General features: G+C 41.3%; 3 protein-coding genes across 3 annotated transcripts in view; 1 reads left to right on the forward strand and 2 right to left on the reverse strand.

Annotated features, from left to right (window-relative positions):
* The window catches only part of LOC104956846 (testican-2-like), a 40,717-nt gene extending 33,053 nt beyond the window's left edge, over positions 1 to 7,664 (forward strand). The window contains exons 9-14 of the mRNA XM_010784402.1: positions 2,017 to 2,125; positions 3,650 to 3,784; positions 4,409 to 4,627; positions 5,118 to 5,180; positions 6,033 to 6,164; positions 6,743 to 7,664. Of these exons, the coding sequence (XP_010782704.1) occupies positions 2,017 to 2,125; positions 3,650 to 3,784; positions 4,409 to 4,627; positions 5,118 to 5,180; positions 6,033 to 6,164; positions 6,743 to 6,888 (804 nt within the window). The 3' untranslated portion in view covers positions 6,889 to 7,664. The remainder of the gene's footprint in view (positions 1 to 2,016; positions 2,126 to 3,649; positions 3,785 to 4,408; positions 4,628 to 5,117; positions 5,181 to 6,032; positions 6,165 to 6,742) is intronic.
* A 2,164-nt stretch (positions 7,665 to 9,828) lies between these two features.
* On the reverse strand, positions 9,829 to 13,005 carry tysnd1 (trypsin like peroxisomal matrix peptidase 1). Its single transcript, XM_010784180.1, has 4 exons — positions 11,623 to 13,005; positions 10,822 to 10,952; positions 10,533 to 10,718; positions 9,829 to 10,366 (listed from the first exon to the last, which is right to left on the reverse strand). Exons 1-4 carry the CDS (start codon positions 12,708 to 12,710, stop codon positions 10,164 to 10,166), a joined length of 1,608 nt encoding a protein of 535 aa, XP_010782482.1. The 5' UTR covers positions 12,711 to 13,005; the 3' UTR covers positions 9,829 to 10,163.
* A 531-nt stretch (positions 13,006 to 13,536) lies between these two features.
* Positions 13,537 to 17,689, reverse strand: sar1ab (secretion associated, Ras related GTPase 1Ab). The gene is made up of 7 exons (XM_010784191.1): positions 17,588 to 17,689; positions 16,446 to 16,516; positions 15,935 to 16,054; positions 15,771 to 15,836; positions 15,596 to 15,699; positions 15,374 to 15,505; positions 13,537 to 14,792 (listed from the first exon to the last, which is right to left on the reverse strand). Exons 2-7 carry the CDS (start codon positions 16,501 to 16,503, stop codon positions 14,676 to 14,678), a joined length of 597 nt encoding a protein of 198 aa, XP_010782493.1. The 5' UTR covers positions 16,504 to 16,516; positions 17,588 to 17,689; the 3' UTR covers positions 13,537 to 14,675.
* Between the last annotated feature and the right edge of the window lie 272 nt (positions 17,690 to 17,961).

Consider the following 17,961-nt stretch of genomic DNA (forward strand, 5'->3'; position numbering starts at 1 on the left):
TTTCTCTTACCGAAACAAAACTCCTTTCCAGAGACAATCCCCTCTGTGCACGAACCCTTACATATGGTAATGAAACATTAAAACACCTGCGGCTTATAGTCCAGTGCGGCTTATAGTCTGAAAATTACGATACATACATACACACACACACACAGGAAGTTTTCATTGAGAGACTCTGTGCTCTGGTGCAACATAAGTGCGTGATGAGATTTTTTGTAAAAAGTCAGAATTTTGAGGAAAATTTCAGAATTTTGAGGATCATTTTGTTATTTTTCAGAAAAGTCGGAATTGTAATAAAAAAATCTTGAATTTGAGAGTCGGAAATTAGGGGGCAAAATCTGAATTTTGAGGAACTGATTTCCTGTAAAAAGGCATAATTTAGCCCGATTTCCTACTGCTGAACCACGTGCTTGCAGGATCAGGAAATGCAGTCCACATTCAGAGAGTCTTGCATGTATACATGTATAGAGACTCATCACGGGGGGTTTTCTGACTGTGCTTTGTTCTCTGCAGCTCCAGGAATCATCTCAGCCGGCCCGTACGGAGGAGCGGCCCACGGCTTCCCCCCCGCCTTCACCCTGCAGCCCACAAGTCAGTCTCACCTGTCAATTTTTTTTATTTTACTTTATTTTAAATTGTTTTGTCAATACATACACAAAACACTACATTGAAAATACACACAACACATAATATACGAATACATACTTAAACACATCACACAAAGTACCGTTAAAAGACCGGACCGATAAAAGTAGAAGTACCGTTAAAACCTTAATGATACCCATCCCTACCAGTAACTCAGTTGACTGCCTATATAACAAGACAATAAAGTACTGTAGACAAATAATGCACTGTTTTCACAATAACTTTTTACCGGCACACGTACATTTAAATATATTTAATATGTATATATGTTGAGATTAATAAAGCTCCATCTTATCTTATCTTATCGTAACAATTTAAGAAAAAGTTCAAACATTGTGCAGGAGAAGTTTGAAGCCAAAAAGGGGCTTATTGATTCAGATTGATTCATATGATTATTTGTATCCATAGGAGGTATCTTATAATCAAACAAAATGTCTCCCTCTCCCCCAGTGTCCTCCCACTACCCAGGTCTGATCCCCGGGATGCCAGGAGGCCTCGCCGCTCTCTCCCTCCCTGGAGCCTCCAGGCTGGGGTTCCCTCACATCTCTGCAGGAGTCTCTGTCCTGCTGGTCAGCAACCTGAACCCAGAGGTACTTTATAAGATGACTAAACTTCTATACGCTATCCACAATTTGTCTAAATGTAATGAAAGTAATTACAGAAAGGACAGTTTCACAAAATCACAAGTATAAGGCCGTACTGTAAACGGCAGTGACAGACAGAATAACATGCATAGCTTTCCACCCTTTCAATGGGAAACATTCCCCATAATGGTGCATCAAATATAACAAAGCAGAAGATTTTAAGAGGGGTTGTCAGTGCACACTTAAATCGGCACTGACAGTCAGTTTTTTATTTGACGAGAAAATTGGCTCTAAAAATTCAAAAAGACTTGAAAATTAGTAAAGAATATATAGAAATGCAAAATAATACTATTAAAATCATGCACTGCTATTATTCAGAGATTAATCAATATATATTTAATGTATTATTATGAAATTATTTATTTCCAATTAAAACGTTGTTGTCCTATAGTGATATCAGAAAGCTATTTCTGTTCTGTCCTGTGATTGGCTGTTTGAGTCATGTGTTTTTATCCTTGTGTCTCACCTTATGACTCCCTGTAATGTTTTTAATGCGTTTACATTATCACACACACACACACACACACACACACACACACACACACACACACACACACACACACACATNAGAGCGCATTCATGAGAAGGCTCTGATTTAAATTAAGGCGTACAGTCAGACACTCCATGAATATTTGATCTGTGTTGCAGCAATAACTCATTTTTCTTCACCTTTGTGTCCCGTTGTGGATGTTGTGTGTGTGTGTGTGTGTGTGTGTGTGTGTTGCAGTGCAAGCTGGAGCAGCAGGTGTGTCTTACCGGGAAGGATCTTACTCTCAAGTGTCCAGGGCTGTGTCCTTGTCCGACTGCTGCCCCCACATCCATGGAGAGCAAACATGGTAGGATTAAACACACAGCACAGCTATGCCAAATGTTTTTTTTCTCACTTTAGTTTTATTATATAAAAACATTACAACAACAGCTGTGTACAAACAAAATAAACAATGCAATACATCTATAGATACAAATACAGAGATAATATAACATTTTATAAATAAAATAATAATGCAGTTGGGAGTCACATTAATTTGACCATTTGTCAGGACAGTTCCTCTTACTCAATCAGTCAGTGTTCCTTGTCGCTGGTTTGAATCTTAAACATTGACCGTTTCTTCCATTTCTCTTCATATTGTGTTTCTTGCAGTCTCAGTCGATATGTCATTTTTTCCATTATATGAATTTCCTCCACGATCTCCATCCATTGTTCCATAGTAGGAGCCAGGAGGTTCCAGCTTGCACCATTTCCTAGTTATGGCTTTCTTGCCAGCTATCAACAGTATTTTTACAAGATATCTATGTAGTGAACATTTTCCTCTGTAAAATTGCCCAGATAGAGTACCATGTAAGTAAGTAAAGTTTATTTATATAGCGCTTTCCACAGACAAAGTCACAAAGTGCTTGACAAAAAAATAAAACATCATCGTAGGAATCGTACAATGATAAATGACCACACAAGCCACGTGTTAAGAAGTCATAAAAGTACCAAAACACAATAAAAATACAATAAAAACATAGTATAAAATAGAATAAAATCAAGCACACCGGTTACCCAAACCCAAACAGGAATGTCTTTAAATTAGTTTTAAAGGAGTCAACAGAGTAAGCAGACCGTAGATGAGCGGGCAGAGCGTTCCATAGCTTAGGAGCCACGGCCTCTAACGCTCGATCACCGCGGGTCTTAAGGTGGGTACGTGGGACAGACAGTAAATTGTGCATGTGTGACCTGAGTGGGCGGGCTGATGTATATGGATGAATTAGGTCAGCCACATATGCAGGAGTCGGACCGTGCAATGCTCTGTAGGTGAGAATGAGGATTTTGAACTGTATCCTATAAGCTACAGGGAGCCAGTGAAGAGATCTGAGTATTGGGGTTAAAGTGGGACCGTTTATTTGACCGTGTGAGAAGTCTTGCAGCTGCATTCTGGACTGCCTGCAGACGACCAAGAGCAGACATGCTGAGAGAGGAGAACAGTGCGTTGCCGTAGTCAATGCGAGATGAAATAAACGCATGTATAATCATTTCTAGGTCGGGTGTTGAAACTACAGATCTCGGTTTACTAATGTTTCGTAGGTGGAAGAAACAAGATCTCGTCAGTTGCTTAACATGGGTATCAAACGACGCGGATTGGTCAAATATTACCCCTAAGTTATGTAATGTCTGTATGTAGTCCATAGGAACCTCATATCTCAGTATCTTTTGCAAAACCTTGTGTAACATTTTTCATTTTTAACGTCAATTCACTTGAATACAAAGCTTCCCATTTATTTTATTTTGTATCTGTCTCTCACACACCTAACAATTATCATAAAAAAATGATAACGCGCAAAAGATTATCATATTCTTCCTCTCAATCTGCCCACAGAGAGCTGTACCGGGCAGGATCTGGCTGATCTCGGGGAGCGTCTGAGGGACTGGTTCCAGCTCCTGCAGTCTAATGCCAAGCAGAACAACAATAGCAAGACCGGAGCCAAAACAACTGCAGCCAGCACCACATCAGGTCAGAGCTGCTATTTAATGAATCCATCGTGCACTAAGAGGGAGTTAAAACACTATTGTTACAAGCACTACAGATACTATAAAACAAGTTGTTAAGTCTTGTGTTATATGGAAAAGCAAAAAGAAGTCCATGGGGAAAATAAAATCCAACAAATTCAGCTTAATGGTTCTGCTGGATCTGTTTCCACCTTTATGTTTTCTGCAGCTCTCACTGGATACAGCATGCAACCCGATAGCAAACTTGTCTGAAAATAGTTGCAGGGCTGAGAGCCTTCAGCCACTTTTGGGTGGATTGATCAAGATATGTCACATAGAGGAGCGTGCTGTACTTCAAAGCAACAGGAAGTGAACCTCAGGACATGTTCGGGCCACAAGTTAGTGCCCGATAAGCACCAAGTCTTAACTGGGCTGTAAAGTGAAAATTGGAAGTAATTGGTCAAAAATGAAAGGTTGAAATGCAGGTTTTATAGATTAAACCCGTTTCTATTTTAAACCTCCAACATAATTAGGAAAATGTTAAACCAGGAGGATGAAAATGTTCTGCTGGCATGGTTTCATTTTCCATTTGTGCAGCTGTCCTCTGAAAACAATGAATGTTTGTTTGTCTGTGTTGTTGTGCTTGCAGTGCTGGACAGGAGCCTGGTGGCCAGCTGTAAGGACTCCATAGGCTGGATGTTTTCCAAGCTGGATACCAATGGCGACCTTTACCTGGACCACGCTGAGCTGGCTGCCATCAACCTGGACAAGTACGAGGTGTGCATCCGGCCCTTCTTCAACTCCTGCGACTCCTACAGGGACGGCAAGGTCTCCACTGCCGAGTGGTGCCTCTGCTTCTGGAGAGAGAGTGAGTATTCTGGGGAGGATGTGAATGTCTTCACAAAATCACGCTGACATATTCCCCTTAGCATTCAAACTTCCCTCCGCTTAGCTGCCCCCAGGTGTAGCCAGCTCGTTGTTGTGTGCTGGTCCATCACTATTTGTCGTTTCATCCTCTCGTCCCCCTATGGGTTGAAACGGTCACTGCAAGGAGCTAAAAAACATTCCTGCTGCTTGTTGACAGCTCGATTCTCCCACAGCTCTCAGAGACTCAGTCTGTCAGAGAACCAGCCGAGCAGAAACTAGGTCTCTGTCACAAGCTCATATGTTTTTTTGTTTTGGAAGGAGACACACTGGAATTGATTTGAGGTTGTTAGGAAACATTGATTACACTCGAAAGAGCTGTCTGTTTTTACTGTTGATTGTTTTTGGCAGATTTTAGCTCGTCATTATTGTCTTATTGTGCCTTAGAGTGTGCTTTTTTCTCTTGTAAAATAATATATCCTGTCTTTTTTAAGAGCCCTCCTGCCTGACTGAACTCGAGAGGATCCAAGTGCTAGACGGCGGCAAAAGAAAGTTTGGTAGGTATCTGACATCTCGTGACGGCATTTCAGCCCAATTTCATCTGTCTTTCTTGGTGGAGGGATTTTATCCAGCAGATGACAAGCAGGAAGCCGGGATTAGTCTCTGATCAGTCTGCTGGATTAGAACTCGATACTGACTGACAGCAAAGGAAAGCAGCCATCAGTGTGTCTTACATGTATGTGCGAGGCGGTGAAGATGTGTGTGTGTATGCATGTGCGCACTGCAGATTTTGGCTGGTTGACTGGTGTCTGAGTCAGGACTCTCCAAGGACACAGAGTGGCGAGCAGGGGGCCGCCTGCCAGCCACGCACTCAGATGTTCCCTTGAAAGACTGGAAGGACAGTTTTGTTTTGTCCCGTTCTAGTTTTTACATTAATATGAAACTAGCCTCTGGGACATCATGACACATCCCTCATCTCTATACAGTATGACAGTTAACTCTCCTTAAGGAAAACTAAAAGCATGAAGGGGATAATGCAGCTCCAACGTGTTTTACACTGTAGTGTGTGAACACAAGCTGTATTTCATATTCATTTAACGGTTTAGAAATTGAGAACTTTCCAATTTTGTGTCCCTTGCTCATCCCATGATGATTAGCTATCTACCCCCCACACCAACCCAATATGCTGACTTAATACTTATTCACCCCTATCTTTGTCCGTGAACATATTTGTATTCATGGAAAAGGGAATTGACTGCCACATATGCTGCATGCATTACACTCTCACTTGGCATCGGCGCCATGTGTAGTGAAGCATGATGCAGGCTGTGTTTATCTCCTTGCAGGTTAAGGTTGCTTTACCAGAACCGACTCTTATTTGTTTGTGTTTTTCCACGTGTGAACGCCAGGTCGATTCATCCCAAGCTGCGACGAGGACGGCTATTACAGGAAGCAGCAGTGTGACAGGGGAGAGTGCTGGTGTGTGGACCAAAACGGAGGAGAAGTAGCCGGATCTAGGATGCGCGGCAAGCCAGATTGCGGTAAGCCCCGTAGGATTCAGCTGTCAATATAAAAGTGAATAGAATTTGAAAGCTGAATGTAACGAGGAAAAAATGTAAAATTTCCGCTGCAGATGGCCTGCGTCTCTACATCGCCCCACATGCGTTCTGTACAAGGCTTTCTTTATGTTAAAGGACTGAGGCCCACTGCAACATAACTCACTGCAGGGACCAGTCCCACATTCATGTGTCCGGAGTCATTTGCATTCCAAAGCGCCGCTTGTCGCTGTGAGAAAAGTCTTTCAAGATAAATGAGGGCTTGTTGGACTGAACCTGCTCCTGATAAGAATGGCTCCCCTGGCAAGGTTTAGAAATAGCTATTAAAACCCAGACAAAGTCAAACACATGCCCCCCTTTTGCCATTGCAGTCAATGTTTTTTAATTGATTCCAGCATTTCCCATTGATAGAAAGGGCTCAAGGTTGAGAGGAAGACATGATGAACAGAATTTATTGCAGAATTTAAGATTGCCACAGCGGATAATTTAATCTCCCTCTATACCCCCCAACCCCCACAACCTCCTGGCCCCTGCCATGTTTTTCGCCCCCTGTCTCTCTACAGATGATGAAATGGCATATTCAGGTGATACTGGCAGCGGGGTTGGATGGGAAGACGAGGAAGAGAAGGGGGCTGAGGAGACTGCAGAGGAGGCTGAAGAGGAAGAGGGTGAGGTGGGGGAGGTGGATGATGGGGGTTATATCTGGTAAATGTGCAGTCCAGCCTCTCTACAGGAGCATCTCGATGGTCTTGAACACACATACACACACAGATTTTGCAAAAAGATGGAGGTGGTGAAATGATCACACTCAGAACAACACTGACTTATGGAAAAAGCAAAGGGAGAGGGTTGGTGGAGGGGAGATGCATATGTAATGGGTGTATTTAATGTTACAGGATGTACTTTAAAGGGGCAGGGGAAGGGGACATATCACTACTAAGAAATGGAGTCTGAAGAATATTGTCCTTCATACTTGTGAATCTTTGTTCTCTTATGTTGTAAGTCCTTTGAACTATCTTTGAGCAGTTTTTAGCTAATTATAATGGAGACTTTAAGCGGCTGCAGGTGCTCGTCATGTGCTTGCATAACATTTAAAAAAGGAAATTGACTGGGTGCATTTCAATACTCCAAATTGGCCCGTTTTCATATTTTCTTCCTGCAGATTAACAACATTTAGATTTCAGGGCAGGAAACGGTGATAAAGAGAGGAAGCCACGTTGGATTATTGGAAAGCTACCTTTGACTTTACCGTTTTCATGTCATTCGCTTCAGCTCATATGTGACAGTAGTCATTCATGACTTACTAAAATAGAAATGTTCCTCACGCATCACTCTTTAGCTTGTATATAATGTGTGTATCAGAAGAGTCACCTATTAGTCCTGTTATTAATGCCTCGAAAAACTAGCAGAATATACTGCTTGGTTGACAAGTGTACATCGTATCATAATGTGGATAAATTACTGTGTTTAATAAAAAAATCTAAATAAAACAAACTTGTCTATGTGGCCCAGTTGGCCACCGTATATCTGTGTCTGTATGTTTGCGTTTTCTCTTTATTCCTCCTCAAACTCTCACACACAATCCTTAAGCAGTGTTATGCAGCATATAAATATATACAGTTTACAGTAATCATGGCCACTTTTCAAATAACCATTGACCATTCATAGTACAACACATTTCTGTATATCTGTGGTTTCCTCATTAAAGGTATTAAAACACTGATAATTAAAGTAAAAGCTTCTATTTGGATGATTTATGGATCATNGACGCAGAGCCTGCCGCCAGAGCTCGTCTCCCCGTTACCTTGCAGAAAGGAAGCCATGCACCAACGCAGCCCCGCTCTCTGTATCTCCAGGTACTTTCTGCCGCTTCCTCCGTGGTGCAGTGCTGATCGTTCACCACGGAGGAAAGCACTTCACTAATGCAGTACCATAAGGAGCTGTACAAATGACGCAGTTTTTGCGTGGCTTTGTTTATTAGGAAGAGCCAGTGGCAGTCTGCTCATCTCTCATCCCGGAAATAATACTGCTACAAAGGGGCGGACTGGCCCATCTGTGTGTTGAACTTCCTGTCGGCCCAGACACCGTAGTACGAGAGGGCAGAAGCAACAAGCTTCAGGTTAAATAACCCACTTTTAGCTTAAAATGACGGGAGAGAGGACGAGCTCTCTTGGAGACGTGTGCATTTAGTTTAAGGCTGTTCTTCCTGTTCACAAAATACATCACAGGACCTCTGTTTTTCTTGCTTTCCCGTTTCACTTCCAGAACATACAACACGTCCCTCACTGTCGCTCTACCAATTCACAACATCCATGCCAGCGACCCCTCTCTCGCTTCTCTTAAAGGGACAGCGACCTCATCTCCTCTGCAGTGACCCTTAATTCCATAACTTGTGTCGTTCTGGAGAATCACAGAACGGAACGATCGTCCTTATCTTATGCCCGTTTATAAACCAATTATTGAAATGTGGTTGTTAAATTCGCATCATGTAAGTTGCGCTGACAGGTCCACACACTGCTTCCCCCGCAGCGAGGCTCCCCCGCCCCTCCTGCTGATAGTTGACAGGCGTCAAGCTCCTCCCCCCCCCCCCCCGTTGATAATTATCAATCGTTGGCACGCTGATAACATTTTTTTTTTTAAATGGCACTTCATATCAAAAAGGTTGCCGACCCCTGGTTTACAGTAATCATGGCCACTTTTCAAATAACCATTGACCATTCATAGTACAATACATTTCTGTATATCTGTGGTTTCCTCATTAAAGGTCTTAAAACACTGATAATTAAAGTAAAAGCTTCTATTTGGATGATTTATGGATCATTCTCAGCCTTCAACTACAAGTTAAACTACACTATAGAAATTGAATAATAGGTAAAAAGATTATAATAAAAAACATGTCATCTTAAAAACTACCATCTCACTTTTCCTCTTGCTACCTCTTACAGCAGTGGAGCTTATAGTTATGGGGAAGCAGCAGAAATGAGATACAGACTGCATATCAGCACAATAACTCTCTCGGCAGCATCCTCTGGACATTACTGGAGTCTCTCCACTATGCAGTCTGGGAACAGTGAAATAGAGACCTTACAGTACGTTTCGGTGTATGCACATTCTTGGAAAATAAGACCAATAAAGCTTGTCTTAGCATTGTAAAAACTGACAGTAAGAAATCCTCTAAATAACATTTCTCAGTTTCACATTTCGGTGATAATGGAAATCAGTACCAGTTATGTCCCAGTGGGTGAAATCCTAAATGTGCTAGCTGGAAGTGGGTACGCCTGCCAACAGATGTCTGAATACCTGATACCGACAGCAAGTCTTCTGGCCACCCACAGGGACCAATCATTTTCAGCAACCTGTCAGCCCGTTATGCTGAATATTCCTCCTGCTTGGCGACAACATGCCATATGTAACGGATCCCGGTGTAAATAACACATTCTGCAATGTCTTTTCTTTGTGATGTTGCTGTAAGACAAAGGATTACTATAGATGTTCGACAGGTATGTTCTGTCTGATTCATTATGATTTAACACACTGATACATATGGGTATTAAATCTTGCTTTATTCTGATTTGTAGCTCTATTTATATTACTTTAGTTGTCATAATGTGTGTAATTTGTGACAGAAATATACCCAGCGTACACTGAATTGTTACCAGAATAAAATATTTTATTAATATAATTACATTTCAGTACAACCAAACAATATCAGCAGATATTAAAGTAACCTCAACTGGCTAATAACATTCTAAATATTTCACAGGTAACTGCATAATTCTGGGTGAGCGTATCAACATTAGTAATTAATGATTCTTGTTTTATTTAAATGAACTCCTTTAGATCTATGTCTGTTTTAATAACACATGGAGGTTTGGTTATAGATTATAAAATACCAGTTTTGTTTAAAAATGTCACATAATATTAAATTGATCTATTGCAAATAATCCATCTTGGTTTAATATATTAAAGTGCAGGGCTCCTCTGTTATAGTTTGCTTTGTGCACCCTGTAGTCTCCACACTGTTTCAACTTCTTTTTCTGAGTTGTCCAACACATTGAACACATTAAGATCCTTTGTCTCGTGAAAGTTCTGCAACACTGTCTGGAAAACAGTCACTGGGATGCTAAAGTTGAGGTGGGGGTAGGTCACTTTCGCAGCCAAGTCCCTCGTGTTGCTGGAAACGATACCTGCAAAATAGCAAATAATCCTTCAAATTGCATAACAGAGCAGAAAGAGTATCTGGTAAGTATAGCTGTTATCTCTATGCATACTGCTTTGCAACAGTGAAGTCTTCCATGGTCACCATATGCCCCTCACTGATCAAAAAGAGAACAGGATTTTGTAGTTTCTTACCCAGCAGCTCCCCTGAGCGTGCCCGCACCACAGCCCCCCCGCTGGTCCCTGCTTGTACTGCACAAGTGGTCTGAAGCATGACCGGCTGCTCGTTAAGGCTGATTGTTTTGGAGAGGACGCCACAGGTCAGGGACGGACCACATCTCCGACCCAGGCCCCCGTATCCCACTACAACCACAGACTCACCTGCAGGCAGAGAAGATGAACTCATAATTGTTTTATAGTGAACAAAGATCTCCTCTGGAAGCGAGGTGTAACTCGTTACCACGAAACAAGTCACAAATCTTACCCGGATTGTAACTCTGAGCCATTCTTGGGACCACAGCCCCTGTGGCAGGGTCTCCCATCTGCACCAGAGCCAGATCATAAGGTGAAGAGGCTTTAGTGGAAAACAGCACATCACCTATAACATCATGGACTCTGAAAAATAAATCAATACAATTATCAGCTAACATTAGTTGTTTGTGCCAAATCAGAAACATTATAGCTAGCTGAAAGATCCTAAATCCTTACAGCTGATTTTGAAAAAACCCTTGAAGAACCACAAACTAAATGCAACTCAGTGCTCAAATTAAACTGTCGCAGTAGGAGAAACACGATGATAGCTGTATTCTATTCAGGGACACAGAGCCATCGTTACTGTTATGGGTCCCATCTGGGCTTTTCCTGCTGTAGACAAAAAGGTTTGCTGTAAGAACTGTATTAAAATGCTTTTGGATACATTTCCACCATTTAATCCTTTCCTGTACAGAGAACAGCGTGAATGGGAAAATATATATATATATATATAATGTTTGAATGGTCATATGTTATTCATCTTTGCATGTTTTGACTGTAAACAAACAAAGGGAGATGGATCTTTTAATTGCAGTTTGATTCGTAAAAAAAACATCTTTGGACAGGGTCGTGCCTGAAAATAATAGCGGGTAGGTTGAGAATAAGCTCTCGGTGGGGGATTTAAAACTAGACATAAAGAAACATACATTGCTGGAACATAAAATCCTTTGAAAGGCCTTGTTGTAATGTGGCATTTTATAGATTACATAGGACCCTGGGGGCCTAGATATCTCCCCCCTTGATGTGCTGTCACCTTTCCCTGTTATGGAACTTCAGGGTGACCTTTGACCTCCCGTTGACAACATGGCGGCAGGTCACAACCAGCTGAGGGGCGACAACGACCCCCGAGCCCCAGACCTGTCCACTCTCCACAAAGCACACAGTGGGGCATTTAACAGCTTTCGACTCATGGGCGGCATTTGACATTATCACGCCTTCCTCTCCTGGATGGAGCCAAATATCTCTGAGCGGATCTTGAACTGTCATGCAGCGGATGATGTTCCTGAAGATCAGGTGGACGGAGCAGACCAGAGTGAGGCCGATCCACTCGTTCGCCTTCCAACCAAATGGAGACACAATCAGTCCAAGGAGACGCACATTGTCTTTGCCTTTCACCGCAAACAACCCTCCACCCTCTGTGCCTGGCAAGCACCGGGCGTCTGTGAGGATGATGGCGTTGTCCTCTCCGGCCACGTTGCTGATGATTCCTCTGCTGAGGGTGCTGATGAAGAGATCCACGCAGAGGGAGCCAAAGGGTGAGCCACATGCAACAACAGGGCATCCTTTATGGAGGGATGAGCTGCTCTGCCAGGGGATAGCCCCTGCATTTGGGCTGCATTCTGCCACATCACTTGTCTTTAGCACAGCGAACCAGCTGAGGAAGTGAGCATCTCTTATCAACCCCTCATCCTCTTCATCATCACAATGGAAACGCCACTGGTCAGCATCTTGGAAAACTGCCTGGAAAGCCTGATTGAACTCCAGGCAGTTCACCAGCATCAGCAACTCTGCAGCAACTTCCCGTTGAAGTGTTGCTTTGCTCCTGGGGGGTGAGGAGGACGCTTCTCCCTGTGCACAATGGCTGGAGTCCAGATCTCGCTCAGTGGAAAAGCTGACGCGGATTTTCAGATTTTCACTGAAGCTGTGCGGTGGCAGGAACCTGTGGTCCGCGGAGAAGGGCTCTTTGTCGGTGGCAAAACGGGAAAACGGGACGCCGGTGCATATTATTAATCCAGTTTGAGGATGGACGATAACTCCGCTGCAGCTCACATGTTTCTTTGCTGAAAATGCCTCAAACAGATTGACAACACAGCAACACTTCTCTATGTCCTTTAGCTCCATGCTGTTAGCAGGTGAACTTTAACCATAGGCTATAGTCGATAACGTGGTTTAGCAACTTTCAGACAGGGAAAACCCGTAGAAATGCAGGACAGACATCAGTGGTAAGACAATAAAACAAACATCCATACTGACAGGGATAATATCAACCTGACACCGAGTTTTAACTACTAATTCTGGGAATTCTGTCCTCTAGCTTCCTGTTTGAGTATCATTGGTCAACCACCAAAACAACCCCTGACGATTACTGTGATTGGTCAGAATGTGACTACAAACAGCTCTAAGCCAATCGGAAACAAGAGGGCGGGAACATAGTTGGTCTTTCGACTACACATATCCCACACGTTCTTGATACTGTCAATTAAACTTTGACATTTTTTTGGAATAATTTCGAAAGGTTTATATCTAAAAGGGAAAGTATGGAAGCCTTAATCCCATTTTTATTCACTGTCATTTGTAAAAAAAAAACAGTCGGTTCAATGCCTCGTGTACTTAATGAATAAATACTACAGTTAACAGTTGTTTATTCAGTGTTTATGTTACGATAGCTCTGTGTGCTGCAGCACCCCAGTATATTTTCAAAAGTACTTATTATGTACGGATGGGCTGTTCAGCTGATGGAAATTATCCTACAAAAAGGACAGATTAGACGTTTATCTAAAATTATTAAATGTGTTAAACGTTTAATTGTGTTTAACAGTACATTTTATTGCATTTTAATCATCTTATCTTAAAACCAGTTAGAACTAGAAAATGATAAAGTTATAATAGTATTGTTTGGATTGAGGTTGAATCACACAATTTACTATACTTTTAAAAATGAGACAGATTTAAAGGATTGTCAGAAATATTTATTATGCTCAAACTTCACACATTGAATAGCAATAAGACCTATCTTTTGTACCAGATACATTGCTTCAGTGCTTAATGTAACATAAGGAAAGCCAATGTTTGTATTGCAAAATATAAATAAGAGCTTATATACAAAATAATGTATAATATTGCACTAAGTCCTTTCATGCTCTATTTTTAATCACAGCCCAAGTACTCTCATAGTATCACTGCATGTTGTGAACAGCTACTAATCACAAAGTACTCAAGTTGTTACAAAGCAACTAACTCTTCATGAGACAGGTAGTTTGTCATCCAAGTACTGTATGAGTTTGTTACATCACCTGGCTTTGCTGATGCAGTTAATATATACTGCAATTATTTAACAATATTCTGAACCATTGAAGATAAAGCTCCTCACAGCAAAATGTCAGTTAATGCACTTATGGTCACATATATGGCCTGTAGTGGTAAACCCTGTAATGGTTGAAAAAACCTACTATCATTAGAACTGTCTGTGTCCTTGGAGGTAGCAAGCTTCACTATTAACACGTTCCTTATTAGGAAATATGGCACCAAATCTCTGCAGCACTTTCCAGAAGCAATATTACATTCTTGGACAAAACCTAGAGTACTTCCCATTATTTTTGAAAAAAACAGCTAAATATAAAGATATAATAATAATATGAATCGTCAACCAAGGAAGAGTAACTCCCAGTACAAAATGTTAACCAAATTGACCTTCACTGTAAGTCTACACTAGTCGCTAAAAATAAACCAGGGTCAGAAACTGGTTCACAGCGATGACATGTTCTATATGGCAGACACATTCTTAAGAGTACCACACCATGAAGATCACTCTCCACACTCAATCTGAACAACACAGACTGATTATTCCTAACTTAATCTTTGACTAGCTGTGGTATGGTTGATATGACATACAGATTTCTTCAAACTCATAAAGAATACATGGTATATTAACACAAAACACTACTTGAAACACATTTCCTACAGGCACAAACAAAGTCCTAAATAAAGTATATTTATCAAAATATCGCTCTACGGCAGGTAGTGTTGTGTAAAACATGTCTGTGTGCACAGGTAGCATGGCAAACAAGGTTATTTAAAGAACGCACATCAGTCAATATACTGGGAGAGCCAGCGGAAACCGTCTCCATATCCTTGTCTCTTCAGCACACTACACATGAAAACTTCCATTGGCCTCAAATTCCCCTCCTTCAGTGACACTTTGCCCTGAAAAGAAACAAAAAACACAGATTATAATTCACAACCCAAAAAAGGGCAATAACCTTTCCTATGGACGATTTTAAACCTGTACATGTCTTCATGCTGTAGTGGGATATTTGTAGGGCTGCGGTCTGACTCAATGACATTAATCATTCCTCACTTTTGCATCCCTCTTCCTTTCTGTCTCTGTTCTTGTTTCCTCTGCCGAGAGACAGCAGGTGGTTAACCCAATAAACACTAATGATGAAAAATGTGCATGAGCCAGTACTATGCCAACTGCGTCGTAACAGCACTCTCATGCCTGCCCATGGCTATTCAGATTTGTATTAGAAACACAGCGTTTTCCACTATCTAAGAGCAACAGTGAGTGCATATACAATTTTCTCAGGAGCTGAAAGGAATGTAGGTCTAGCCTTGAGTGATTTGTGAAGCTACAGGACACAAATATGCTACTTATTCAAGTCGTAAAGCAATAACAGAGAAAATAAAATACAAATTCTACTATTTTCAGTAGTGTACAAATACAAAATAAACTTGACTGACATTATCATTCTTTTAAATAATTTAATTCTCATCATGTTCATCACCTTTCCAGTTGTTTGTCCATGAAGACCGAACATTCCTCTGAGTCCGTCCTCACTGATGGCCTCTGGACGGTCGATCTTATTCCCCAGGATGAGGACCGGGACGTTTGAGATGGTTTCATCTGTCAACAGGGCCTGCAGACAGAAAGAGTGAAATATTATAAAAGAGGTCATTACAAAAAAACATTGTTGTGAACACAAATGAAATCATCACAAGTAACTTACATCCAGTTCAACTTTGGCCTCCGTTAGTCGCTCATGATCAGCACAGTCCACCATGTAGACTATGCCGTTTATGGCTGGGAGGTAGTTCTTCCAGATCCTTCGTGCTGTGAGGGAAACACAAAATCAGCGTTTATGTAACAGACATCTGTCAGTGTGAGTTTCGACCTGTTCCTACCTTGTGTATGACCACCGAGGTCAAACGTTGTGAAGGTCATCCCAGCTATGGTCAGCTCCTCAGATGCTGAGGACAGAGGGGAAGCACTGACCTTAGACAAGTGTTGAAGCAAGTAACACAAGGCCAATTGCTGAGCTGACAACATGTGAAATGTGTGAATGTACTTGGATGCAGTGTGGGCACGTGCTGTCCCAGCCTGTCGTCCCTGAGCATGTGCAGGAGTGTTGTTTTTCCAGCATTGTCAAGTCCAAGGAACACTAGCTTGCCGCTCTTCTTGTACAACCCTGAGGACAAGAAGAAAACAATCAATAAGTAATATAAAATGACTAATAACGGTGTATGATGATGAGCAGGAGGAGAGCACAGGAAGGTCCCACAGTCATAACAAACACCAGGGGGGGGTTGACCCAGGGTACGATGAAGTTATAATTAATTGTGTTATTTTCCTTTATGCACACTGTTTTTGGAAATATAGATAACACAAATAAATGATGTACACAGTTGTTAGTGTTTGGGCAGGAATTGGTGAATATATTTACAGGAAACACACTACTTTATTAATAGATTATTAGGTATTTCGCCCCAAAGCTTGGTTGATTTCTACTGACAAAGTGACTGACATTCATTCAGACTGGCTAAAAACTACTGCCCGTTTTCTGTCCAACATTACTTTACCTAATAGTTGCAAGACACTGCTGAAGCTCTTGTAGATCCAGTCAAATATGAAAGACATTTCTCTGGACTGCCTGTAATTTAGATCATACAAACAAAATGATTTGTTATGGCACATTAAAGAACAACACAGCACAGCAATACGTTCATGTTTGAGTTGCTTTTAAGGTGTCATAATTCACAGGTAAATGAAAACCCATATAACAGCACAAAGAAAGAAAATGTTTGCAAATAAATGTACAATCACTCAAGTAATGTACAGTTGCGAAACAACTGAATCCAGCACAGAAGCTTATTGTTAATCAATATTCCTGACCTGGATTACCTTGCTGGTATGTGTAATCACTTTCTAATCACACAAGCTTTAAATCATAAATGGAAAGGGGGGGGGGCAAACTAAGCAATACACACTCTTTAGAGGATTTTTGATGCTGGTTTGTTCTGAGAACTGTTCAACTAAGTCACACTGATCTTCCTCTGACTATTTTTATGACAAGTTGTGGCAAGGACACTTGATCTATGCAGGCTCCCCCTGCACACTCAAACACACCTGTCACTCTACGTGATACTTGATGTGCTTGTTGCTGTGAATAGTGAGGCCTGCAGTGACTAGGGCTTTGGGAAATTACCCAACTGTTAATTACTTTATCATACAATCATGTTTCAGACAATTGTAAACAACAAACTCCATTCATAAAATGTGGCGTTTAATTCTTAAGTCTGTGGATTTAACACTGAGACACAACAGGGACTTTGTGTTGCGTTAACCCTTAAAAATGTCCGTAGTCATGACAGAAATCGCAGCTGTTTTTGCACGCAAATCTCAAATCGGTAATCCTTAAAAAATATACATAAATAAAAACATGACAGGAGAGTAAACTAATGACGGAGCTCATCAAAAATACTTGTTCCAGTGATTTTACAATGATCGACACGGTTCGGCTTATCACGTGTAGCTTGTAGTAACGACATCAGCTGTCACAGTAAACAATGATACATTTAAAAAACAACAACGCGCAGTGAACCAAAATGACTAAACTAAACCTTTAAAATGTGAGAAAAGTGGTTCAACAAGCAGAACAATACACCTAAAACTAAGTGGGAAAAGGTAACTAAGTAAACTTGTTGTTAAATGTGTGATTTACCTGGATCTGCCAAATTTACAAGCTGCACGTCCGCTGGTTTTTCGTCCAAGCCTGTCCCGTCGACTGACATGTAGCAGAGTTTGACAGTTTACCGGAAATACGTCACAGGGAGGGCGGTAGCAGCCCACATGCCAGAGATGTTTTTCTTAAACAAAAATACTGCTCTTCTCACTCTTCTAATATAGGAGTTATACTTCAGTAACTTTGGAAGGGGTTATATTTAATAATACAACAATATTAACAATGTTCTATTTGTAAATGGTTTTGACCCAAATACCAATGTCCCTGTATATTTTAAGATCATGTTGAACAGGTTTTACTCACACATTTCTTGAAGAATTCCACATATGCACTACTACAAAAAATTCTCAATT

Source organism: Notothenia coriiceps, unplaced genomic scaffold, assembly GCF_000735185.1.
Source record: "Notothenia coriiceps isolate Sejong01 unplaced genomic scaffold, NC01 NC01_scaffold00000668, whole genome shotgun sequence".
In the NCBI taxonomy this organism is placed as follows: Eukaryota; Metazoa; Chordata; class Actinopteri; order Perciformes; family Nototheniidae; genus Notothenia; species Notothenia coriiceps.

Bases quoted from the DNA above. Each gene is read 5' to 3' on its own strand.
- tysnd1 (XM_010784180.1), bottom strand. From the start codon at position 12,710: ATGGAGCTAAAGGACATAGAGAAGTGTTGCTGTGTTGTCAATCTGTTT. The intron at 10,719-10,821 runs GTAAGATTTGTG...CTCTGCCTGCAG, and splicing joins GGCTCAGAGTTACAATCCGG to GTGAGTCTGTGGTTGTAGTG. The intron at 10,367-10,532 runs GTAAGAAACTAC...GCTATTTTGCAG, and splicing joins ACGCTCAGGGGAGCTGCTGG to GTATCGTTTCCAGCAACACG.
- sar1ab (XM_010784191.1), bottom strand. From the start codon at position 16,503: ATGTCTTTCATATTTGACTGGATCTACAAGAGCTTCAGCAGTGTCTTG. The intron at 15,837-15,934 runs GTACATTCACAC...CTCTGTCCTCAG, and splicing joins CGTGCCCACACTGCATCCAA to CATCTGAGGAGCTGACCATA. The intron at 15,700-15,770 runs GTAGGAACAGGT...TTTCCCTCACAG, and splicing joins CCTCGGTGGTCATACACAAG to CACGAAGGATCTGGAAGAAC.